A 25,311-nucleotide genomic window follows, 5' to 3' on the forward strand; every position below is an offset into this window, starting at 1 on the left:
TTTGCTCACTGCAAATTTTAACTCTTCAACATAAGCCACTCTGGATCATGTTCAATGCCTCCTATGCAGCCAAGGGATGAGGAAGAGGGCTGACATGATGGTGAGGTGGATTCAAGCTGCCCACTGCTGTACAAAGAGCAGGGTGCAGGACTCAAGCTCATGAACTACACCTGAAGGGAATAAAAGTATCTCATCTCCCCGCATGTAACAAGTCTCTTTTGTTAAAAGCCCCTTCAGTTTTAGACATTGTGATTAATTTCTGTCAGCCCATGGAAGGCATCTCTGCCATGCCATCAAGCTCAGATGGCCAGAGCTAAACTACTTTGTTACTGTTTCAAATCCACAAAGGATGCATAAATAACGGTTGAGGAAATGCTCAACAACACCCTCCCCACAAAAATCTCTTCCCTCTCTACAGCTGCCACCCCCATAACTCAAGGACAGCCTAAGCCTCTTCCGTGCTGATCTGGAATAATTCTGCTATTGTGGGGTACTCAGAAAGCATTGCCCATATCAGACCACCTCCCCAGAAAGCCTTTGTTTTATTTAAATTAAGAAAGCCATTTGTTTAAACCAAATCAATACAACTTTGGAACATTAGCTTCATGCTTCCTTCTGGAATTAAGTTAACATTTTTAATAGGGAAAATATTAAGTAATCAGAGAAACAAAATAGAAATAGAAGGCTCATTCCCAATTCCTGATCACTGCACCTTCCCAGGGACTCTTGCTCCTGCTCCTGGCCTCTGCTGCAGACAAGGCTATGCTGGGACTGTGATCTGCTCTGTCAATGCCTTGAGCTCTTTGGGGAACTCCTTGTCTACCTGCCTACAGCTCCTCCAGCTGCTCCAAGCTCCTTTCATGCTCTCCCTGCTGAAAGTGCATGGGCACTACAATGCACTGGGACTCCGGCCAGCTCTGTCTTCAGCAGTTTTAATGCAAGCCATGTTCAGAAGCAGGGGGATGTTTGGGACAGCCTACCTGATCCCGGCATGGATGTGAGACAGAGGAGGGTGGACCAACACAGCATGTATTGTTCTGAGAGTCTGACTTTATGAAGGCTGCTGTTGTGCTGACCCATTTTATCTAATTAAATGTGCTCCGTGTGTGCTCCCTGGAAAGCTTCAGTATTGTGCTTGCTGGCTCCCCTGCTGCCTCTGTTATTTTATATGGTAGGAACCAAGCAGTCATACTCTGAAGCTGAAGGTGCTCCCAACACTTTTCTTCCAACATTTGGGTCCCCAGGGATTCAGTCTATCTCCTGTAAGATGGCTAATTGATTTGATCTCATTAACTTAATTTAATATACAGTCCCACTTCACCCTGGCACAGGTTCTTCTGCCATGTCTCTGCCCTTTGTACCTCCACATTACTGCCTCACCAGCTCTTCCTCCCACCTACTGTGCTCTGTCCTAGCATGCTTGTTCCTTAGACTCCCAAGATTTGTGCAGAAGGACATGAATAAACCCACTGGCTTAATCTCCTTGTAGCCTGATGACTACAGCATTTCTCAAGAATTTGTCCAGGAAGCCCCTGCCACTCCTGGCCAACCAGCCCCCGTGCTCTGGTCTTGCACTTCACACATGACTGTCAGCCTCCCTGTGTCACCAAAAGCACTGCCAACCAATCTCCTGGTCTCCTCAAGATTATCCAGATAAGATAAGGAAAAGAACTGGTTTCAAGGTCTTTAGTCCACATTTCTTTTTTGTCATTTGCTAAGTTCCTAAGTGCCAGGAGAGCTCCCATTTTTTCAGTGAAATCCCTGTTGTAAATGTAAATCCATGAGCACATAGCACAGCTGGGCGGGTGTCAGTACCTCACCAGTGTGCACTATACACAAGCCAACATCCTGGGCAGGAACAGGAGTGCTCCTTCTCTCCATCCACTTCATCCTGTCAGGTAGGGATGTCCCATGCCACGCTCACCACGTGGGCAAGGTGCATCAGCAAGATGTGTCAGACTGGGAGCTGTCTCAGACACTGACCATCCACACTGTCTTTCTTCAAACCAGCTGCACTACTTGTGCTCCCTTGACTTGCTGGGAGGCTGCCTTTGATGGATGGGAGCACCCCAAAATTCTCACTCCCACTTCAAAAGCAGAGCCAAAAGTCCTCCCCATCTTTCTTTGGCAAAACAAGGCAGGCTGGGCTTTTGATCATCAAAGTTTTCCTGTTTGGAAGGAGGAGGAGCCGTCTAGTCATGGGTTCATTGATTCCTTGCCCAGCAGGAATGTTTACTTGGGCACAACTCAGCCGCACCTCTGATGACTAACAGGCAGTGCTCTCTCTCTTTGATATACTATCAGCTGGGTTTATCAGAGTATCAACACAACCTCCCCACTCCTGGACTCTCCCCTTCTAGCTAGCTCTCCTTGCAGAGCAGGCAAGGACTGCGTGGGAGCTGAGCTTACCTCCTATTTCAAGGAATCTTAACAGCAGGTTTTAAGATACTTATTTACTTTTCTGGTCTGTGCAGGAAGTTTGAGCTAAAAAAAAAAAGATAGAAGTATAATTACTCTGGCGTGCCTGCATTCCTACTCTAGGCTCAGACGGGCAGGGACTCTTTCTTGTTGGAGCCAGGAAGAGGATCTTATCCCTGGAGATCACCGCCGCAGACGTGTAACTGAAACCTGCAGCCATGCTGAAACAGATATTATCAGACATGTACATCGATCCTGACCTGCTGGCAGAACTCAGCGAGGAGCAGAAGCAGATCCTCTTCTTCAAGATGAGGCAGGAACAGATCAGACGGTGGGAGGAAAGAGAAGCTGCTGTGGACAAGGCTCCAGCAAAGAAGCCACTGCCAAGAAAAGGTAAGTCTTTGCTTCCTGGCTGCTTCACCGTCTGACACATACCTGGCCTAGTCAACTGCTCCCTGGAAACAGGAGGTAATGTATCCTTAGAGTAACTAAACCCACCTGCAATGGGGTAGTTTTGGCCAGACGCACTATGGTTTTACTCCCTGACCCAGACACTCTGTCCTTGACCAAATTGCTCAGCTCCCCTAACTGGGAAGACAGGGCTTATTTGCCCCCAGGAGGTGCATCTCATTAAGTTTCCCACTAAATGGGGCCTCTGTCTTTAACATAACCAGGGATTTGAATATCTGTCCTGAGGCACCAGATCTGCAGTTCCCACTGAGACTTTAGATCTGAAGTCCACTTGCCAGGATTGCACAGCATGCTGACTGCTAGGAAGATAGCACTCTTCTCCCAGCTCTTCCCCACAGTGCTCTCTTTGCAGGTGGTTCACTCTCACACAGTTTGGGGAGGGCAGTGGCCAGGAATTAAAGCAAGAAAACAAATGGTAGTGAGCCTTCTCCTTTGCCCTCAGACTCACTGACCTGGCTTCAATAGCATGAAAAAAAATGCAAAGTGTGGGCTGCCTCCCAGCCGAGCTTTCCCCACGTACAGTTGCTTTTGGAGAGGCTCTGTCATCAACAGCAGCCAGTAGGGCACAGCAGGTGGGACGCAGACCCTGCTATCCAGCAAACAGCATTTGCCAAAGAGCTGCTTCTTTTCCAGCCAATGGGAAGTCGGTGACATGGAAACTCGGTGCTGACAATGATGTCTGGGTCTGGGTGATGGGCGAGCATCCTTCAGATAAACCATATGCAGCCATCTGTGAAGAGATCCAGGCGCAAAGAGCAAAGTGCTTGGCGAGAGAGCAAGGCAAGGAGGGCAGGTAAGCACGCTTCAGCTGGGGGTATGAGTGGGCTGACATGGAGGAGAAGGCTTTTCTAGGGACCCGGAGGCTGGGGTCTTCTCTGTAGAGGCTGTGGTTATCACTGTCATATTGGACTTCAGGCAAAAGGCACAGGCAAAGGTTGGCTTTCTGTGAGGACACACAATGCTGGCAGAGACCAGCTCCGGCCTGAGACTTGCTCCGGCTCATTGAGCCTCTCATGATGTGGCTCCTGCATGGGACACTCTGCAGACCACAGGAAATGCCAACACTGTTATTGTGGCAGGTGGTGAGCTTGGATTGCACTGATTCACCGAGAGGTGCCGGTGTGCAGCCTGACAACAGTTGCTCACCACAAGTCATTAAATTAATTACTGCACCTACCTGATTTGGAAATATAAATGCCAATACGCACATGGCTTCAATGCAGCACTGCTCTGCTCACGTGCGGCTTCCTTGCAAGATGCCCAGGGAGCAGAAAGTAACTCCCTCAGGTTCCTAAATCCTCTCTCTTGCATTTCAGAGAGACTGACTCTTCTATAACATGGTCTCTACACCCACAACCAGGACTACTGGGTGAGACAGATCTTCATGAGAATAAAAAAAGCACTGTGCAGACAAAGGAGGAACGTGGGACAAAAACAACTGATACAACAACCGGGAAAAGTCAGGAGCTCACAAAGGTAGTTTTCCTCTTTTCCCAAAGCTATCAGAAACGCATGTTTTGAGAACTAGGAAGTGCAGCAAATCCTGGTTGCTGTAAATAGAAATCTGAAGAAAAAAGCCATCTATCTGTTGAGGCTTTTCTTCTGTAGTCAGAGAAGAAGCCATGCTGTTACATCCTTCCTTGGGACTCAGGAGGTCCATGTGCTATTCTCAGGTAGGATAGATCTGCTCTGTAGCAACAGATAAGTTACTCTGAATTCCTTTGCTTCCATTCTCTGTGAGTAAAATGAGGGGTGCAGTACTTTCCCTCTTGCACTGTGGCTGGTTTGGATGGCTTCTGGGGCAAGACCAGGCAGGCTATCCCAGGAGCTGTACATGTAAGGTCACATCCATTAGACAAATTATCCACTTTTGTAAAAGAACAAATGAAGATAATTTTACCAGCATCATCTGACATGCATATTTAGGTGGTTCTTTGGGTTTTCGGTCTTCTAAAATAGTTAGAAAACAGCTTATGACCCTGACAGCACAGGACAATTTGAAATGCAGTAACTACAGTGTCTGCTTTCCTGTGGTGTTTTATTACAGAAATATTTTTCTCCAGCAATAAATACATTTCTAATTTTTAACTGGCTACAAAAAGCCATTTGCAGAGAACTGAGAAAAAGATGAGTTAAATTAACTACCCATGCAACTGCAGTTGAACAGAAGGAACAGAACACCCTGCCAATTTAATGAGAGAAGTCCAATCTCATTCAGCAGTTTTCATTCAGCCTTGAATGAACTTGTATGAATGTATATTCTTTTATCATACAGCCACACCATATTTCGGCATAAAAAGCATGATAACAGAAGGTTGGGTTTTGGCAACATGCTTTCCTGCTGCTACCAAAATAGTGAAGGAAATTTGGAGTGACTGTCTCCTTTATCAAAAGCCTCTGAGTCGCATGAGGTTTTTCTCTGCACTGTTTGCTGAAGTTGAGCAACTATGTGGGAGATTTTTTTTTATAGGAAGTTATTAGTCACAGTTGACAAAAAAAAAAAAAAAAAAAGAAAAGAAAGAAAAAACAAACCCCAAGCTACTACCAAAAATCTAATTCCAAAATATTTAGTTCCCATTTAATGTAAGGGATCCAGGCATTGTGCTTTGTCTGTTGCAGGGAACAGACAAAGATCTAAGAAAAAGAGCAGCTTCACACACATTTGAAGTTCCTAGTTTCCTGGAGGAGAGAGAAATTGTAAAGCCATGTTCATATTAAATATTAGCCAAGTAGGTGACAGAAGCGTGTCCTTGGTAAGCAGTGTAGTACAGTTACCTCATTACCCACTGTGCTGTGGGAGCAGTCAAGGTCCAATGGAGAGGTGGGTGGGTGTTTGCTCAGAGACAATTCTAACTGTTCACCTTCAAAGGCAGGTCTCAGCTAGAAACTGCTGTCAGGGTAGCCAGACTGGTTTGCAGGGGAGAGCAAGCAGGAGATATGCAGCTAGCTGGGTCAGTCTGTTGAACAGGAGTTTGCAACACCACAGCCACAACCGCAAACAAGCACAGGCTTGTAAAGTTGTGGATGGCAGGTTCTGCAAGAGATTGATTTAGGGGGAGGGAGGAAAGAAGCTGCTCCCTGGAAGCACTTGGGGACATTGCTTAGCAAATCTAGACATGCTTATGGCAATCCTGACACCCCTGAGTTCTCCTCATGTGGTATGTTAGGCCTAATATGATGGAAAACCCAAAGTTTGTCAAAGAAGGCTGGCAAAATTTGTTAAAAAATGTCATGACTGCTGCTGCATTATACATCTATTGCTCCAAAGAAGAGCAATTGTCCTAATATCGCATTTATTTCTCACCGCTCTTTTGCTCTGCTTAGAGGGGAACCAGAGATGTTCACCAGATGCTGGCAGACTGTCATATGAGGACACTTAGCTTCCAAAAGGTAAGCGGCAACCTACGATGCTGCTGAAACATTGAGTGGGGCTCGGGCTTTATCCTAGAGTCCCTGTCAGCCTCAAAGCCTCATCAGACCTAAGAATGTTCTCACCTCTTGGACCAGTGTTGCCATGCTCCTCATGTACAGTGTGACAATTAGGTGATGATACAAAGCAGGCCAGAATGGCAGACTGGGGAGTAGCACAGGGAGATGCTCCTGATGATTTCTGGTAGACTGTTTTCCCTCACTTCCTCTGTTGTCACCTGCAGTAAAGACAGAGGATCTGCATGTTGTTGAAGTTGGAGAGATTCACAATACCGAACGGAGTTCCCAGTATTTCAAGGCTAGCTAAAAAGCAAGATTAAAACTTGCCTGCAACAAAGCTGAATGTACTGTTTCTTTCATAGCCAAAGGAAGCACAGAGGAGAAATTCCGAAGAGACCACAGACTCCCAGGAGGCAATACCACAGAGCCACTCCAGCACAGAGAGCCAGAGAACATTGCAGAAATCGGATGAGAATGAGCCTGAATGGCAGGAATTCTGTAAGATCTTGGGATAACTTTTTCCTATGAGACTTGAGAAATTCTAGAGCTCTGTGGGGTCATGTCAATCCTTCTTCTGTCACACTAGAACTGAATAATAGGCCGGTGGGTGGAGAGTATTGCCAAGAAAGACAGCACTGCATTATCAGAAATATTTCTGAGTCCACGTAGCCTTGAGACTAGAGCTGGGAAGGGAAATGGAAAACTTTTTCTACTGATACTATGTTAAAACAAGCAACAAAGGAACTACATGAGTGTAGAGAGGATAATTAATCTTAAACTAGAAACTGGCCTTTTGTAGGACTTTGCAGTAACCATTGCTCTTGAGGACAAGGATAATGGGTGACAAGAACTGATTAAAAAGAGCTTCCCTGTCATCCAGGCATGATCCCATCTAAGCAGAGCCCTGCTGCACTATCTCAGGTAATGAATCCCAATGATAGGAAGGAAAATGGCAAACAGTAAGAGACTTGCAGCAGCATCCATCACTGCTGCCAAATACTTCCCAAGGGAGAACCTGATGCATTTTTTTCCCAGTTCCTTCCCTGCTGCTCAGTAGATGGCAATGCTGTACCACCAGTTGTTTCCACTTCAGGCTAGGGGTTCTATTTTCCTGACTGATTAAAAAAAAAAAAAAGTTGACTGGAGAGCTGGTTACTCCTACAGACTCCAGGGTGAGGTGGACCTAAACAATCAAGGCAGTTTTACAGAAAAAAAAAAAAGAAAGAAAAACACAGCCAAGTTCTCCACTTTCCATAATAATTTCAGCAAGACTCTCCCCCACCCTCCAAAATGGATCAGCTCTTTCAAATCCTTCAAAAGTTTGATTTGAGGTCATTTCAGCAGCTTTAATTCCATATGGCCTGTTCCCCACCTGCTTACATGAAAGGCATTACAGAAATCTGTATCTGAATGAGGAGTCAGCATCTGAAACCAAAACAAGAAGTCTCTAAGTACAAAGGGACTTGGTATCCATAAAAACCCCAGATTTTTAGTGTCTTGAAGGAATAAACACTGTACCCTGTTAAGTGGCAGATGCCATGTAACACGTGGGAGACACGTGGCAAATGGTCTCACAATTGAGTGAACCTTTCAGCTTGTGAAATGGGTTATTCTTCCATTTCATCAAGCAGGAAGATGGCCAAAGGGCAGCAAGCTTTAAACTTGCCTGCTTGTTCGCTCATGTAGGACTCCTTTTTTGTTCCAGTGCGGAAATCCAAGGCGGCAGATGAGAAGAGACGCTCCCTTGCACGGCAAGCCAGGGATGACTACAGGAGGCTTTCACTGCAGGGCATCCATAGAGGGAAGCAGGCAGATATTTCCAAGGGTGCCATAGCAGGAGATCGGCGACCACTCCAGTATCCACCTCTCCCCCCCAAGCCTAAAATTCTACCTCCTATGACAGCAAATGGGAGAGCAATTAGGTAAGGAAGCCCCTACGCCCTGTGGAGGGGAGAAGGGATGAGATTCTTCTCTTCTACTCTAGCATGGGATGGTTGAGATGGGAATGGTTAGCTCTCCTCCTTGTGTGGAAGAGACACCCCACGGGGAAAAATACAGAGCCTAGGCTATATTCCAGCCTAGGGTGTGATGAGGCCTTCAGGTGTTTACTACTGGAGGGTAACAGGTTTATTTAGTAGAGTGTCCTAAGCCTGGAGTGCAAGTGCATACAGCCTCTGTGATGCCAGATGTTCACTAAAAACCATATTCTACACAGCTGCAGTAGTATAAGCTGCCTGTTTATGGATGTTCTTAAAATCCTAAGCAAAAGGTAAGTTCAGTGCAAGGACTCAAAACCTATTTGAACTTGATGCACAAACCATGGTCTTTTCTAACAGGAAAGAGGGAATCCAGAGGACAATCTCCAATTCCACTGAAGAAAGCATCATCAAGTGGTTCAGAGAAGAGCAGTTCCCTCTCCGAGCTGGCTATCTGAAAACCACGGACACAATAGCACCTTGGTTCCATGGTGAGTCTTGAGCATTCCCACCCCAACCCAACTGTTTAAGGAGTTGTTTCTGCTGATATATGGCTGCTAACATAGGCTGGGCCTAGGAGTAAAGCTGCTGCTGTACTGGAATCAGTGTACAACAAACTGCAATGCTGTTCTCTCTCATAACACAGAATCTGTCCTTTCAGGCCCCATGCGTTTGTCATTCATAGCTGGCCAAGTCTGGAGCAGTTAAGGTAGAGCAATTAGCCTGTGGCCATGGTCTGTTACTAGCAATGGCAGTATGGTTCTTCCTGGGCTATTGGGCAACAAAACAAGGGATGGGAGTGCCACAGACTGGGTTTAGAGCAGTAAAGCAGATTTCTTGTGAGAACTGTTCTGTCCAGTTCTCAAATGCTCTTCTCCCTTCAGTTCTGTGTTTTAATTTTGAACAGGTATCCTAACCTCTAAGAAAGCGGAGGAGCTTCTAGATAAAACAGTACCAGGGAGTTTTCTGATCCGGGTCAGTGAGAAAATCAAAGGCTATGTGCTCTCCTATCGGTCTGTGGAAGGATGTAAACACTTCCTCATTGATGCCTCCAGCGATTCCTACAGCTTCCTTGGAGTGGACCAGCTGCAACATTCAACGCTGGCTGACCTTGTAGACTACCACAAGGTAAAACATCTATCAGTGCATTCATTAACTGTTTAATTGCCTCAGGGCACTTCAAAATAAGAAAGAATAGACACAGTTATTTTGAAGTAGGTAACTAGACCCATTTTAACTGCTGTTGGGTATCCTGTGTGCTGCTCCAGAAGGGTATGTCAGCCTGATTGGTACATCTCAGGTGGCCTAACACATCTCAAACATCTTAGATCTGACTCATTCACTCTCAAGCACACAGAACACCTTGCACAGGGCTCAAGTTACTTACGTGCTACTTAGAAATGTTGCTAAGGTGAGAGGTGACAGCATACTCATATAGACCCCTTTCTTTCGTATTTTCTGTGGTTGTGGTGTTCTGGCAAGTTGAGTAAGCAGAAAATCCTGCTTGCCTCCAGCTTCAGCATGAAAGGGAACAAGGTATCTTTACAATCTAAAAGCAGGCAAGGTGTGATATTGAGCAAAGATAAAAAATAGAAGGGAAGGAAGAAGGTTGGCAGATTCTTGCAGCAATAACAGTAGTGTCTACCAGCACTGACTGCAGCTACATGGGCTCCAAGGAGAGCCAGATGGATTGTTCATTCCTTCACTGTAAGATCTGACCAGGGACAAGACAATACTTTTGCTTTATAGGTTCATTTAAAATCCCTGTTTCTTTTAAATAATTGCCTAGCCTAATACAGACATGCCCAAACAAAATTTGACATGAGGGCAATATCTATGTTCATTTGCTCTATGGAACTCTACCTGGGCTACCAGAACTTGCTTCTTGCATGGTTTTCACAGTTCAGGCTGAAATCATTGAACGCAGGAGCTACACAGCTATTGACTCCAGAGCCAGGGGATTTAAAGCCTGGCTGTGCATAGCTGCATCAAAGATAGAACCATGCCCACAGTCTGCAATGAATCCTACAGAGCCCCAGCACTACAGCAGATATGGGCAGGCTAAACCCACTCTGCCAAAGTGACCCAGTGGGTTCTGCTTATCACCCACTGGGTGACCATGAAAGAGGGCAAGTCCCCACCATGCATCTGCTGCTAGGATGGAGGACAAGACTGGAAGCAGACACTGTACTGTCAGGGAATTCTCTGGTTAGGACAGGATTTGCCTGAGCAGAGGGTATGTGCTCACTCTAGGATCCATTCTTGTCCCTCCCACAAACATAGCCAGAATCACATGGTCCTGCTTACCTGCACGGTGCACAGTCCTTGCTCCAGCACTTTCTAGGCAGGGCACCGCTTCATGTCATAGAAGCTGTAGTTTCCTACAAGATGAGCACAGCTCTTTCTGAGCACTGCCTGAGTTATGTCACTGAGTTATGGCACTGAGCACAAACATTGTGTTATGAAGACAGAGGACACCCACTTGGGTCCTACCCCAGGTTCCCCAGGGCACTGACCTGGATCACACAGTGGCATGAATGAGGCCACACTGTAACAGAGGCAGGGAAATTGCTGTCCATCCTGTGAGGTTGTGACAGGTAGGGTCTGTTTGAAAACAGGTGTTTGATCATATCCTATATCAACAGGATGAACCCATCACTTCCTTGGGGAAGGAGCTGCTGCTTTACCCATGTGGCCAAGAGGACCGAGAGCCAGACTACATCTCTCTCTTTGAGTGAACCTCCCAGTCTCAGTGTGCAGTCCCATGCTTGTATTCACAAAGACTGAACTTGGAACTAGAGCTGCTGATACTTACCTGAAACCATAAGTGCCTCTATTTTATATCCTTCAAAATGAAGCAGTAGGAGGATAAGTACTGTTGTGGGTTTGTCATATCAACTGAATTGAAGGATGCATCAGCCCAGCAAGCTGCAAAGCACCTGGATGTATCCCAGACAATGGAGTGAATGAGTTGATGAAGTAATCAGTTGAACAGGGAGATACTGCCACAGATTTTCAGTGGGTTTTTGCAGATTTTTTCGGGGACTTCTGTATTCAAGCTGCCTTTTGTTCTTGAATGCAAGGTTGTGTGCCGTCTGGGAAATAGACTGGTACCTACAGTTGAATGAAATCATACCTTCCTGAAGGCACATAACAACTTGGAGAGGTGAATCGATCTTGATATGTAATTTACATAATGTGAAGATTAATTCTGTAAAATGCTGTGTCCTTGAAATGAAGGACATTCAAACTGAACATCCAAGCAAACCCTGAGTGCCTTTCGGTGAAAGGTGCTCTCTGTGATGATGGATTTTCATGAAGAGTACATTTTTTAAACTCCTCTAGCCTCTGAATATAGATCCCCACTCTTTTAACCTGTATTTAAATACTACACAGGCCTTTCTGCATTGAGAGGAATTAACCTTTTGAAAGGGATAGAAGGGACAGAGGCATTTGTATAAAAGACTACCGCAGGTACAGAGCATAAAAAATGTAAAAAGCAGCACCCATATCAGTATTAATACAGTTTACAGAAGAGTGTTTGCCAGTAAAGAATGATATTTTCCAAAATGGAGTTATTTATCGCAAGTTGTGTCGGGATTACTCAGATGCATCTGGTGTAAACTTCATTATAGAAGTTGTTCTTTCAATGTAATATTCTCTCTCCTTATCTGTTACACTGCTCTTTAAATACATCATTCAGAATACTGGGGGAGAGCCTGGACAGAATCACATAACAAATTAGTCCTCAGATTCCCTCATGTTGTTGCACGACAAATTCTACAGCTGAAGGTTGTGGTGTGAATCTGTTAACATAATGTTTTAGAGACACTATCCTCAAATAGTGAACAATAGTCAATCTTGTTTCAATTGTTTACCTGTTTTTACCTGTTTCCTTTTTTCTGTTAGATCAGGGCTATTCTGCTTAACTTGAAGGAGCAGTCAAAACCTTAGTCTTAGACTGATCTGTGTTTTGAGGGATACAGAATAAAAGAAATTATAATCATCTGGTCTTAAAATTTACAACTACGCTGACAGGCAATTTTCATTCAAGGAAAGGGGAAAACTGCACTCCAGTTACAGCAGGTGTACTTTGCTAGAAATAAAGCCTTAGTGTAAACTGAGATTTTGAATCTAATGACACTCTGGCACTTCAATTGACTTAATGAGCTTCTTGAGCATTATATCATATGTATCAAAGAAATAACTTCAACATAATCTGCTTCAATCATGAGAAGGGGTATTAGATTATTTGTAGGGGGGAAAAATCCCTCCTTCCCTCTTTATGAACTGTTTATTTTAAAAATATGGCCAAAACAAAATGTCCTTCAAAGACCGTAGAGAAAAGCATCTGTTCTGATGTGGAGAATGTGCCATAGTTGTTATCCTGCAGGAGACAAATCACGAAGTGTTTGCATACCTATGGGCTGGTAAAGACAGAGGAGAAAGTCTAAATGACTCTAAAAAGGCATTTTGAGAGGCAGGGTATTAACTTGCAGAAATAAGGTCCAGGCTGATCTGGCATGAACACAGCAGAACTTAATCAATTTTAGCTCTAAGAACTACAGTAAAACTCCTCAGGGTTTGCCCTGCTGAACAGTGGACCAGTAGCTTCACGCAACTTTATTAAACTACTTATTTGCAAATGTTGTCTCAGTATAGCCCAGGGAAAACCACTATCCATGTTCACATCTATCCCACGTTTGAGAGTCATGCCTCAGTTTTTCAAAGATTCCCAGCTTCACTTGTCTTCTGTGAGGAAAGAAACATAAAGTTTTTTACCTACACGTTTAGATCACTGAACTGACTGCAAAGGAAGCTATCTTGCCAATACAGATGCCCTCAAGATTGGCTATCTATTGCTCCAAAATCTAGTCACCCCATAAGTCTGTGGAGTAAGGATGACTTGCTTCACCTAACTAGTGAAACTCTGACAGGGTCTTGATGACACACTTGCTAAAGTACCCAAAATAATGAATTGTTGAATTTAATAGTGTCCAGTGCTTAAAATTGGAAACTACTATAGGTTTGAAGGGACCTCTGGAGATCATCTGGCCTAGCCTTTCTCTACAAGTGTGGCCAATCTCAAAGTTACTTTAGGTTACTGAGCGATTAGGGAAACCTCAGGGAAGACAGTGAAGAAAACCCATCACAGAAATAGTTAAGGCTAGGCTTGAGGCAGGCTATGATTATAAAACTGTCCTAATATACAACACCCAGTTTCAAATTCAGGTTAACTGGGACTGTTGGAACATTGCCTTGGAGGAGCTGAGTTACTGCAACGTTCATATGCACTCAACAAGCCATGCCTGTCTCCTCCTACTGCATAATATTTGTAAAGTTACTTCATCAAAACAAAGCTCTTTATAAATAACTTATCATGTGTTCTGGGAACAAAACAGTTCTTTGAGTGATTGCTGAAGTTTCTATGATAAGTGATGTATTTTGGGGTTGAGTCTACAAAGTTTTCATTCTTTTTGTACTTTGGCAGTGTTTTGGACCCTTGATGATTTGCAAGGGAAGTGCAAGGCAGATCCTTTACATCCAAAATAAGACAAACACATATAAATATGTGTTAAGGGGAAAAGTACTTACAGTGGCATGGTCTCTATCTGCAGATTCTGCATGCAATGCTTTCAAAAGAGTTTCATAAGTGCTCTTCCCATTGCACAGTGGCACATCAAATAGTGGTTCATTCATTGTTCAGTGCTATCTTTCATTTTCTTCCCCCAGCTTTTACAAGCCAAAAACCAAATTAGAATCTGTTTCAGACTGCCTTGTATTATTCTGAAGCTATAAAACAAAGAGACTGCTCAGAGAAACAGCATTTAGGTAAGCAAATGGGATTTCCAAGCCTATGCAGTTTTTTGTTAGCTGGTATATATTAAAATGATAAATAGCAATCAGAATTAAAAGAAAATGCTTTATAAGAGCAGTAGCTCAGACTTTCAACTGTTTTAGGCAATTGAAAAAATCTATTAAGAAGATGACTAATTTTTAGGATTAGTACCTATAATTATCATAAGAGAATTTGCAGGGTCCAGTAATCCATCACAAAAATTTATTTCGTTAATTACAAAAAGCTTTCTGTGTCCTGGGCAAGACTCTGTATTTGGTTTAGAAGGAATACTTTGGTATAAAGTCAGAAAATGTTCATCAATTTTGGTATCTGGCATTCAGAGTTTAAAGCCTCCTAAATCAGTACTGCAAGTTGATATGGATTTCCTTTTCTTCAGCATGATAAAGCTTCTGCCTTCCAGTACCCAGGTTGTGTAGAAAAATCATTTCACTTATCTGAACCCAGATCCCATCCACAGGAAAAACAGATTTGTAGAGTGTTTTCCAAGTGTCGGAAGGCTGTTCTGTTTCTTAGTAAGGCTAGAAGTAGAAAACCTGAAGTTTGACAAAATAATTCCCAAGCAAAACCAACTTCATTTAAAAATAAATCTTGAGATACATACAGTATTCTGAAGCAGAAACAAACCATCTGATTCACATGATACAGATGTGGCTCATTGCTTTTGGTTCGCCATCCACAGAGGAGAACAATCACTCCCCTCAAGTACTTTGGAACCATCACACTTGATCAGTAGAGTTTTCTGTTTCTGACTTTTAGAAAGCAATTTCTGAGAAACCTCTTTCTCTGGAGGAACTGGGAATGCCTTGTTAGTGCACTGCTGCTGACTCCCACCCTGTCCCAGCCCCTTAAGGGAAAAAGATTTTTGGTCACTCCAGCTTAACCATCATTAACAATCAGATGTCCTTCTCAGAGCAGGAGCTCTGTACTTATTCAAAAATAGCCCTTTTTAGATATATCAGGTGAGATGTAGAAAAGAACTCCTAATTATTGGCCCACAAAAAGGTCAGTCCTTTAAATAACATCTTACAAACATTTCAAAGCAGGAGCACGTCCATTTGTTATTGTGAATACCATACCAGCATTTATGTAACATTCATTGTCTCCATGACATGACCTTGAATCTCATCAAGTGTTCAAGTCTCCCCTAGAAGCAAGTGCTGAAAAGTCAGGCTAATGGAGTACTTAAAAGCCCCATCAGAATAAAAACAAAAGTAGGGAGGACAAAAACTTTCCCCTCTTCTTCTTTTGCTGCCATCCTGCTGAAATTTCCATCCTCTTTCAGTCTGATTCCATCTTTTCTGGTTAGCAACTCTTTTAAAAAACACCCTATTCAGAGCCTTGTGGCCTCCCTTTCTGGTTTCAGGTCTTCTTACTACTCAATTTCTGTCTGTGCAGATGTGTCTCAATCTCTTGTTTGAAAACAAGCATCCCGAGCTGGCCATGAGAAGCCTCGTTCATGGCCTTGGACTGCATGCACATTTTGTACTGCTCTGGGGTCAGCTCGTCCAGACACTGCTTTTCATGCCACAGATGAAAGAGACCCCTGACAGGCGTTCGGATCACGATGAGGTTGCTGTGAAGGTATTTGCGGTACAGATGTACATCTTCACCACCCCAGCCTTTAATGTCCAGGTCAAAGCCACCTGACACAGACAAAATCCAAAATAAAACTAGAAATATATACTAGGAAACTCAATGCTATTAATTACACTGGAGCTGTTTTCTGGATCCAGCCAGCCCTTTAAAGCAGACACACTTTCTGTGAACATCCAAGTGCCCAAATTTCTCAGCCTCAAATCTTTAACTATCAGACAAAACTTTATTTGTACTGAGCAGTGCTTAGATTCTGGTAACCTCTATGGCACCTAGGAATAGTCTGAATATCTAGCCACACCACTGCTGCAAATTAGTGACATAGACACATTGGCCAAGGAAAGGGAGGCTGATTGTCATTTTCTGTTTTAGTAAAGATACAGGTGTATTGGAGTGTATTTTTCTTACCTATGTTGATAAAATCAGATCTGTACTGGCAAGTCATCCCAAAACCAAAGTCTCTCCAAAATCCAGTTTCTTTTTTAATAATCTGCATGGAGGGAAAAGAATGTTTGTATGGAAGCAGAAATGCTTTCACGGTGAGCAGCAGACAAGTTCCCGAATGTGGTCAGAAATAGGAGCAACTGCCCTTTTTTCTTCCCCATGTGAATCCATGGCTGATCCTGAACCTGTTTTTGTAGATACTCATTGCATATATCTGCCTCCAAAAAACAGCTGTGTCGTTAGCTATCATGGATAAAGCCCCTGATCTGAAATGATCAGGTTTTGCTCCACTCCTGCTGTCGTAGACCAAGTAGACCAATATCACACTGCTCTCTGGAGCTTACCTCTTTGTAGGCAAAACATCCTCCAAAATTGTTAGTTTCCTTCTGTGGCATTCAAATGTAAGAAACATACTGGTAAACCAGGGAAGCCAGACTCTGCTGTAAGAGCAGATGGTGGCACCTGGATTGTAGACCCCAAGACCTCTGGAAGAAAACTGTGGTTCTAATCTTGATCACGCAACTGACAGCTTTCTGATTACTTTAATTTTGACAAAAATTAGGAAAGTACCAAGAATAATTTTCCATTACAGAACTGCTATATCCAGCTAAAACTGAAGTCCAGAAATGTTAGGATATATGTCCCATGAAAGCCTTTGTGAAAATGAATGAACAGTCTATGTTACTGAGATGGACCATGAAAACATTATGTATTACAGATAAAAAATTGGAGCATTGAGAAACTATAACTGTAATTTTGAAAAGCAGAAATCCAAGTATAGATTCCTAGTATCATAAACTCATGCAAGTGACCTAACCCAATATGGTGAGACATCCAAGAGCTTCAAGGGACTGGGCCAGGTATTTAAAGCCTCTGAGCAAGTCAGCAGCACTTCACACTCTTGAAGGTCTGGTTAGAAACCTACCCCTTAGCAGCTGCTTTGGAAAATCTTGACTTCCCTTGTGACAGAGTTACAGAAGATAAGGAGACAGAATTTCCATTTCTGGATTTACAAATCCCAGTGTTTCCTTTACCAAGAAACGCTCTTCCATAGTAGTCTCTCCTGATTTCTTGTTTATATCTCCTCTTTTTGTTCATAACTCTTGTCACTTCAATAGCTTTTTTTTTTTTTTTTACTGCTCACATTGCTATTGCTTTCATTTCTCATTTCTCCTTTCCTTGAAAAAACCAACTTACTGCAGAAGCCAATTAAAAGGAAACAAGATTGTATCTGTCAGGTCTGCACTGTAACAAGTCTCCATAACGATGCCCTTACAGCAAGCCACTCATACGCATTAGCATTATTATTTCTCATTAGCACAAGTGGCTGCTGCACAAATCAAATTCTATCACAGATTTCCAAAGGTTTGAGTTTTTTTCCTCAGCAGCCCAAGCACCAGGACAGAGAGGTAACAATGTCTTGTTTTAATGGCATAGATCTGGCCTCATGCCTGGGAACCAATGTGGGCTAAAAATATAAAAATCTGCATTAAAATGAGATTGGCTGTGCTTCTTTAAATCAGTAAGGTTTTCTGACGTAAGCATCACATTTTATGATTCAAATATTAGCTATAAATATTTTCACAATCCTGACAATGTACTTTGTGGACTTTATGCTAGCTTGAGAGTTGAACTCTATTTTATTCCCTAAGCACAGTGCTTACAAGCTTGAAGATCCCTGGCAGGGTCTCATCAGAGAGAAAAAAGCTAACATGAATCCTATGGTATTATCAGAATAAGTCTCCTCTGAGAAAAAAACAGTAGAAGGGATTTTCCCTTTTCAGAAAAGGTTTTCTGGCTACATGTTTGATAACACAGACAGCAGTAGACAAAAAAAAACCAAAAACAACAACAACAACAACAACAACAACAACAAAGTATTTTCAAACTCTCATTCTTCATTTTTAAAGAGGAACTCTTGCAAGGTGGGGGTAGTGATGACAGAACACTGGACTCAGACCCCAAATGATTGTTTTCAGCTATGGCTGTTCCTGGGATCACAACACCACTAATTCCTATCTACCCTATCTACCCAGAACAACAATAGAAACTGGGATGCTCTGGGGACAGTGTCCAGCCTGGGACATGATGAGCCCTGATAAGTGCAGTGCCTGGCAGTAAGAGGAGCAGATGTGGCATGTTGGGACCTGAGCCAGAGAAACTGAATGAAGCTGCATAGCTGGCTTATGCTTCAATTTGAAAATTCAGCCACCCAGCAGGAGTAGTGGGCAGAGGACTGTGACCCACTGGCTCTGGAGAGAAGCACGAAGCACTTCTATCAAGCCCTTAAGTTCAAGACAGTGCAACATCTGAGCACAAGAGAATGGAGAATAGTGTCTGCAGCAGTGTCAAGCAATGGCTCTGTCACTAGCATTCATGTGAACCTCTCATCTGTGTGCTCTCTTTCTTCTTCACAACAGCTCCGTCTTCCTCAAGGAGACTCATACATGTCACAATAGTATGCCTTCTGGCAATGTTTTTAAAAACACTTGCTTTGTTCTCACACCAAAAATAAGCAGATGAGATGGAAATCAGTGGAGTTATGCTGTATTGTATCAGTGCCAGATTAAAGCCAGAAGGGGCAGCTCCAAGCATGTCATTTGACTCTGAGACAACGTGGTACACTTCAGAAACAAACTGCTCGCAGGCACTTTAATCAAGAACTGTGGGATGGGAAATGCTGCTGTAAGGTGTTCAAGTAAATGAGGGAAAAAGTGTGACAGCCTCTGGAATTTTGTTTTCACTGACTCATCTAAGGATAGCTATGGTTTTTACAAACACCAGTTCTTCAAATGCAAATACTACTCAGTGCAAGGAAGAAATAAGAGCAGGATCAGGGACTGTCACCTCAAGATAGCACACCATGGAGGAACTGTTCGCTAATTAGAAAATCCCTTCTGGCAGAGAAGCAGACATAGTTCAAACTCTTAGGTTCCATGTAAAAACTTTTAAAAAGGGTTAAAATAAATGGTACCAAGATACTTTCCTGTGAAATGCAGAATCAGAGAATCAACTAGGTTGGAAAAGACCTCTGAGATCATGAAGTCCAACCTATGACCCAACACCACCTTGTCAACTAAACATACCAGCAGAACTCACCATAAGGGGACTGTCGTAGTTAATTTTGTCTGTGGTGGTCACTGTGCACAAGGAATAGGGGAATGCTACCCAAGAGTACATGCACATTTAAAAAATGCTTTGTTTAAATAAAAGCATGCATTCAGAGAAGAATATACTTACCAGCTGCTGTTCTAAAGAGGGGATAGAATCATGGTGGCCATAAATTATACTGGGGTTATACTGGCTGAAGAGAACAGGATAAAACACCTTCTTCCCTGGAAATGACAATGGGTTATTTTTTTAAAAGGCTGTATAAAACACGCTTCTGTCTCTTACAAGACGCTGTCCAGGCCAGATAAAATCCAGAAAAAATTACACAAATTTTGCACTGAGCCTATATTCTTTGCATAAGAATGTGAACATGAGGATATAATTAACAAAAAGAAAGCAGATGCTGAAGGCAAGGGATTCAATCACAGTGGGAGCAGGAATTGTTACAACTGATTAACAACTGATTTACAGTAGCTTCATTAGCAATTCAAAGAAAGGAATACTATGGTGAAGGCTTTTATACAATAGGTAAAACCTGTTGAAAGACAGTATACTTCATGAGTTGCAGTACCTGGCTGTGTGTTCAACCTGCAGGAGTTCAGGAATTCAGCTGTGAAGTATATGTCCACATCGCAAAAAAAGAGAACAACATTGTTTCCTTTCCAAAATCGAGCACCAATGTCTAATCCTTTGCCCCTGGAAAAATCTTCATTCAGCTGGATGAAGGTAAAGTTCTTGAAGTTGGCTGACCTAGGAGGAAAATATTCAGCAACTTACCCTGTCCATACAACTCTTCACACAAGTCAGGGGTGAGAACCCAATAGGAAAGAATTAACCCAGAAAGTTGTAGTACCACAGTTTGAGAGCTGTTTGAGGGAAGAGATGTCCTCTTTGACTTTTAAGAAGATTTCCACTGGGTCTACATTCAGAGCTTGACATGTGAATCACACACTAGCATTTCTGTCACAGGCTTTCTTTGGGCAGACCTCACAAAAATCCCAACAAGACTTAGATTAACAAAAATATCTTTAGTATGCCAATATAAATTACCTGTGGTCATATTACTGTATCTATACAAGGGTGTTGTTCCTACATGGAGATGATAACAAAAGACTACACTGCCACATGATCTTGGCAAACACAGCTATATAAGCAAACTCAATAGACCAGAACAGGCCAAAAGAATCCTGTTTCTGTGTGCTCCACTTGCCTTTGGAAGTCAACTTCCAGTCCTAACAGCTAACATAACTTTCAAAGGCACTAAAGCATTATCAGTGTGGGAGAAAAAAAAATAAAGCAAAGCTGCATTGAGGTAAAATTCAGTAAAATCTGTTTGTGGTTCAAAAAACCAATGTCACAAAACTATGGGTATGGGACTCTCTGGGTAACAAGTTTTTAGCCTATTAAAAGAAATAAAAAAGCCATTTTCTCCAATGCAGTTTAGAACTTTTTGGCCCAACTACAAGTCTGAACAATTATGTAGTCTCCACAGTACAATCAAGTGTATGAACAGCACACATCAGATGTTCAGGTACTTACCTAGAGGTATTTTCAAGTATCGATTTGACTTCATTCATTTGTTCTTTTCCAAAGTAAACTACAGTGAGGTGGATTCTCCCATCCTGCTGAATGCCCATTTCCCTAGAGAACAGAGACAGATCTCTGACTTGTTCCAGAAGTTAGCTTTCTTCAACAACCTACATCTGCTGGGGAAGGCAGAGTAGGGTGAACCTTGGAGGCATTCCTAGGGGCATGATTCACTGACAAGAGATCCTTGTCCTGACAAAGGAGATCACTGCTTCTGTCAAATGGGACAGAAGTCTATCTTTCAGGTAGAGTAGGATCAAGCTCTCTAAGCACTGTTTTTTATATTAGTAGGAGGACACTGTTAAAAGAGGTCATCCAGCCCCAGCAAGAATGATGAGGCAGGCAACTCCAGCACTTATAAGAATATGAGAAGGGGGATTTTAATATATACCTTATCTCATAACCTTGATCCTTTGTAACAGATACTCCAGAATTCAGATCTTTGGCATTTACTAAAATCTAAGTGTCAATCAGAGGTCAAATCTGTAGCCTAAGGGTAAGACCAATCAGAACTAATGCTAGACACTATGCCTCACTTGCTCTAAGTTTAGTCAGGAAGAGTTCATCTACAATCAGCAGAGAGATCAGCATAACCAGAGGGTGATTTTTCTCATCCTAAAACAAGCACCTATCAGATGGCTAATTTAGACAAGGAGCCTATTTTTAGATGGCTGTAATTAGGCAAAACAAATCCCATTGTAAGAGTCAGTATCTGATCATAACACAGTCTTAGGGGCAGCTATTTAAAGTTACATCTCCAAACATCTCTGTGTTGAAGATTAAAAATTTAAGAGTAACTATCCTGAAAGTTCAAATACATTTCCTTCGTGCTTCTTATTGCCTTAATATTTTATCTAATGGGGCCTGGTGTCTGGGAGCACTGATTCCCCTTTTCCTTAGAAATGTTCCTTTGCAACTACTGGCATGAAATTCTCATGTTGTCACAATTACATGTGCCACAAACAGACTGAGACACATAAGTCGGGTACATGCAAATCAGGAACCCTGATGACTGGACTATAATTGCTTTTATTGCTGATCACAATGGATTAAGCAGACAAATGCCTTGCAGTGTATAATCTCAAAAATGTTTTGGTGGTACAATGAACTGTTACGTAGAAGTATCAGTGAGTGAGGATAACTCCTAAAATTGCGTCTTACTTTCCAAGTAAGAAAAAGCAAAGGCAGCACTGTAGTGGAAGCTCACCTGAAATTCTGCATGAATTGTCGAAATTTGCTGGCTCTCTTGGCCAATGGCACAATGATGTTAATAAGTGTGTCAGCCATATCGACATTTTCACTTTTCACTTTCATTACAGGACCAAATGGCCGGAATAAAACAATCTTCTTAAACTGATGTTTTGTGTCTCCTTTGAAAGTCAGCTCATACAGTGTGCCTTTATTTTTTTCTGTGCGGTAGATCCCTGTGTGAAAACAAAAGTGAAGAGATTTTTGGATTAAAGCTGGACTCCTGGGTGGAAAAACAGGATGCAGTCTTCATTTGCTACACCTAAATTGAGAACACAGCAGAGGCCTGAGATATTTACTTCTAAACCAGCACATAGTCCACCATCGTTTGGAGGAGGCTGTCACTCCAGCAGGGACACAGGCCTGGGTTGCCGGAGCTATTTGGTATTCTTGCAGGCACACTTCTAGGCTTGGCTGGGTTACAAATTCCTGAAGATTTCCAACTGCTCACACTCAGTATAACCCAGCAGACATACTGTCCTGATTTTTCAGACTGCTCCAATTGCACACTGCAGACATGCATGGTAATGGGATGCAGAGACATTGCAAAAGGCAGCCTGCCTCCCTGCAATAGGAATGATTAGGCCATCTCCCAGAAAAGCAATTTCCTGATGAGCACATTAATTTCATTCATTCTGGGAGGTTCTCTGGAAAGTCCCCTAATAATGATATGCAACCAGGCCTCGGCAGCCATCAGCTTCACCCACTGCCAATCAGGACAAAACTCTCCTGTTACTCAGCTCTTGAGAGACTTTCATTTCCTTTGTGGCAATGACGCACACTCCTGGTCAAGTAATGGTCTGCAAGGATGATACTACAGAGTTGGTTAGAAGCTAGACCCAGGACACAATCCTGGAGACTGTATTAAGCAGTCTCCAAGGATATTTAATTCATACAAACATGTATTTATTTCCTGTATGGAATGAACTTTTGATATACGCAGTGGATGAAATTAATCCCATGCCAAGGGACAGCATGAACTACAGAAATCCTTGCCATGCCTCACTGAAACACTATTCTGACACTTTGAATGAGAGCAAGTGTCAAAAAGGCTGTAGATGTTACCCACTCTAAATGATACTTCAGTCCCTACAGTGCATACCAAAATAAAGCTTTTTCATTGTCAGATCCATTAGGTTTAAGAAGGAATAATTAATGGCAATTCTAACTACTCATGAAGCCACTGTAAGCATGTTAACAACTTAATCGGTACAAAGGTATAATTGCAATGCCTTCCATCTCTTGCAGAAGTTAAAGAGACAAGTAAAAAATGTCTGGAAGAAACCTCCTCTTGACTTGTTTTTCTCTTTTTTTCCCCTCCATATCTGGTTATGAAGCAAAGTTTCTTCTCATTATGAAAAACAACACCAAAATAATGCTTTTTTTCATCTTGTTCATTCCCTGATATGTAACACTGCTGTGCATCTGATCCATAGACTGTCAGCTCTGTCTGTTTTTCTTGTGAAGGTCTGGATCAAAGTTTTCATTGAACAGTGAAGTGACACAAGCTCTTCATCTTGTATTACAGCTTTTACATTGATATAATCAAAAGACTAATGAGGTGTGATTTTTTTCTGGTGAGAGTTCTGAGGACTGTCTTATCTTCACTATCATTCTGTGTTTTGTTCTTAATGAATGCTTCAATTGGTTAACAATATATGCAGATTTCCTGATCTGTTATTCACTTCATGTTTTATTTTTAATATAAGCTGAGTCAACAAATGCTCCAATCCTCCTTTTAGCATAGCAGATGAATCTAGGGAGATAGCAGCTCCATCATTCTTTTACTGTTAATCTTTCAAAGCTATGCCCTTGATTCCTCCTACCTTTTTCCATATAGTTTGCCCAAGGTGCAGACCATGAACTACATCTGTTATTGAACTTGAGATCACCGGAATGGTGACCCAGTAGTCCCTTCTTTTCCTCCTCATGGTGGCCAGAGAATGGAAATCTGGGCCTTTTAATTCTGCTCACCCATTTATTCTCACAATGCCTGCTGATGACCCGAGTGTGTTGTTGAGTGCACTCATTTGCTGAGGCAGCTTTTGAACACAGGTTTTACAAAGAAAGTTTGTGCTTGAAAGGTTAAGGCAACCTTTTGACATTAAGCTAAACAAAACTGTAAATTAAATCTGATTGGCATTTTCTCTAGAGAGAAATAGGTATGACTATTTCACACATTTGACATAGTGAACTGACATTTTTCGTAACAAAGACCTACATTAAATTAACAAATTTAATAATACCTACCACACAACATCTCAAAGTCTTTGCTTCTGCATCCTGTTCTAATTCAGACAAGAAATGACAATCCCCAAAATACCCCTTCCCCAGAGATATGTACTACACCATAGAGGAAGCCTTGACAAATATGTACCTTAAAGCACAGTGCATGTTGTGACCAGTCATTTTGGGGACTCACCCAGCAGAATATCCTTCCTTTTACAATTTTTTTCCATTTCTGGAGGCACGACTTCATTTGTGCCACCAGGACTTTATAAGGGATTCAGAAAGATGTGTAAAGCAGCCTGAATTCTAAGACATGAGCTACAAGGAGAGGAAAAAAGTAGTGTCAAGAAAATAAACAAAAAACCCTTTTCCTGAAAAGATTGCTCCTGAAATGAAGGCCTTAGAAAGGCTAGATGCTCACTATGGATAAAAGAGGGTTAATTGATCATCTATTGCTTCCATTACAGCAGCCACATTTCAGAATATGTATCATTCCTTTCAGAGGTAGGGAGAAAAGTTAAAGCCTTTGGAAGCTCAATGTAAAAAAATAAACAGGAGCTCTGGGTCAGCAGAGAGAGTAGCTCTAAAATGAAGGAAAAGAACAAGTGAGAAGCAAAAAAAGACCTGGGCTGAAGGGTAACTAGCCAACCAGAATGCATTCTTAACAAAATCCTGGTAAATGAATGACAATTTTAGCCTCAGTTCCACAGACCACAGGTTTCAGGACTTCCACTGTCACTAGAAACACTCTCTGGACCCATGGTCATTACTTGTCTTCTGTTAGATGTTATAGGAACCACTTATTAGGATTTATCAGCATTCATTGTCCCCATTTTAACTCTGTATTATGATGGTCTTCCCACTTCATGTGCAGTAAAATACAGCATCTTAACCTTCGAGGAAAAGCATCATCCTTTCTCCCAGTAAGCTTTCAGGGCAAAATTG

At 42.4% G+C, this 25,311-nt stretch overlaps 2 protein-coding genes and 1 long non-coding RNA gene across 8 annotated transcripts in view; 1 reads left to right on the plus strand and 2 right to left on the minus strand.

Annotated features, from left to right (window-relative positions):
• Positions 1 to 1,828: 1,828 nt before the first annotated feature.
• SH2D4A (SH2 domain containing 4A) lies at positions 1,829 to 11,115 on the plus strand. Its single transcript, XM_027635950.1, has 9 exons — positions 1,829 to 2,811; positions 3,523 to 3,682; positions 4,206 to 4,365; positions 6,214 to 6,279; positions 6,681 to 6,816; positions 8,024 to 8,240; positions 8,655 to 8,785; positions 9,202 to 9,422; positions 10,940 to 11,115. The coding sequence occupies exons 1-9, from the start codon at positions 2,637 to 2,639 to the stop codon at positions 11,030 to 11,032; spliced, it is 1,359 nt and encodes a 452-aa protein (XP_027491751.1). The 5' UTR covers positions 1,829 to 2,636; the 3' UTR covers positions 11,033 to 11,115.
• On the minus strand, positions 9,720 to 14,274 carry LOC113943746. The gene is made up of 3 exons (XR_003526431.1): positions 13,890 to 14,274; positions 10,602 to 10,675; positions 9,720 to 9,808 (listed from the first exon to the last, which is right to left on the minus strand). It is a non-coding gene; the product is annotated as an uncharacterized LOC113943746 (long non-coding RNA).
• A 58-nt stretch (positions 14,275 to 14,332) lies between these two features.
• The window catches only part of CSGALNACT1 (chondroitin sulfate N-acetylgalactosaminyltransferase 1), a 39,124-nt gene continuing 28,145 nt past the window's right edge, over positions 14,333 to 25,311 (minus strand). For all 6 annotated transcript variants that reach the window (XM_027635948.1, XM_027635946.1, XM_027635945.1 and 3 more), the window contains 6 exons: positions 22,097 to 22,313; positions 20,842 to 20,943; positions 19,874 to 20,052; positions 19,432 to 19,526; positions 16,156 to 16,237; positions 14,333 to 15,797 (listed from right to left, as the gene is read on the minus strand). In XM_027635948.1, coding sequence (XP_027491749.1) covers positions 15,514 to 15,797; positions 16,156 to 16,237; positions 19,432 to 19,526; positions 19,874 to 20,052; positions 20,842 to 20,943; positions 22,097 to 22,313 — 959 coding nt within the window. In that variant the 3' untranslated portion in view covers positions 14,333 to 15,513. The remainder of the gene's footprint in view (positions 15,798 to 16,155; positions 16,238 to 19,431; positions 19,527 to 19,873; positions 20,053 to 20,841; positions 20,944 to 22,096; positions 22,314 to 25,311) is intronic.

The sequence above is a fragment of the Corapipo altera genome, unplaced genomic scaffold (genome assembly GCF_003945725.1).
Source record: "Corapipo altera isolate COAL_440 unplaced genomic scaffold, ASM394572v1 22b, whole genome shotgun sequence".
Classification (NCBI taxonomy): Eukaryota; Metazoa; Chordata; class Aves; order Passeriformes; family Pipridae; genus Corapipo; species Corapipo altera.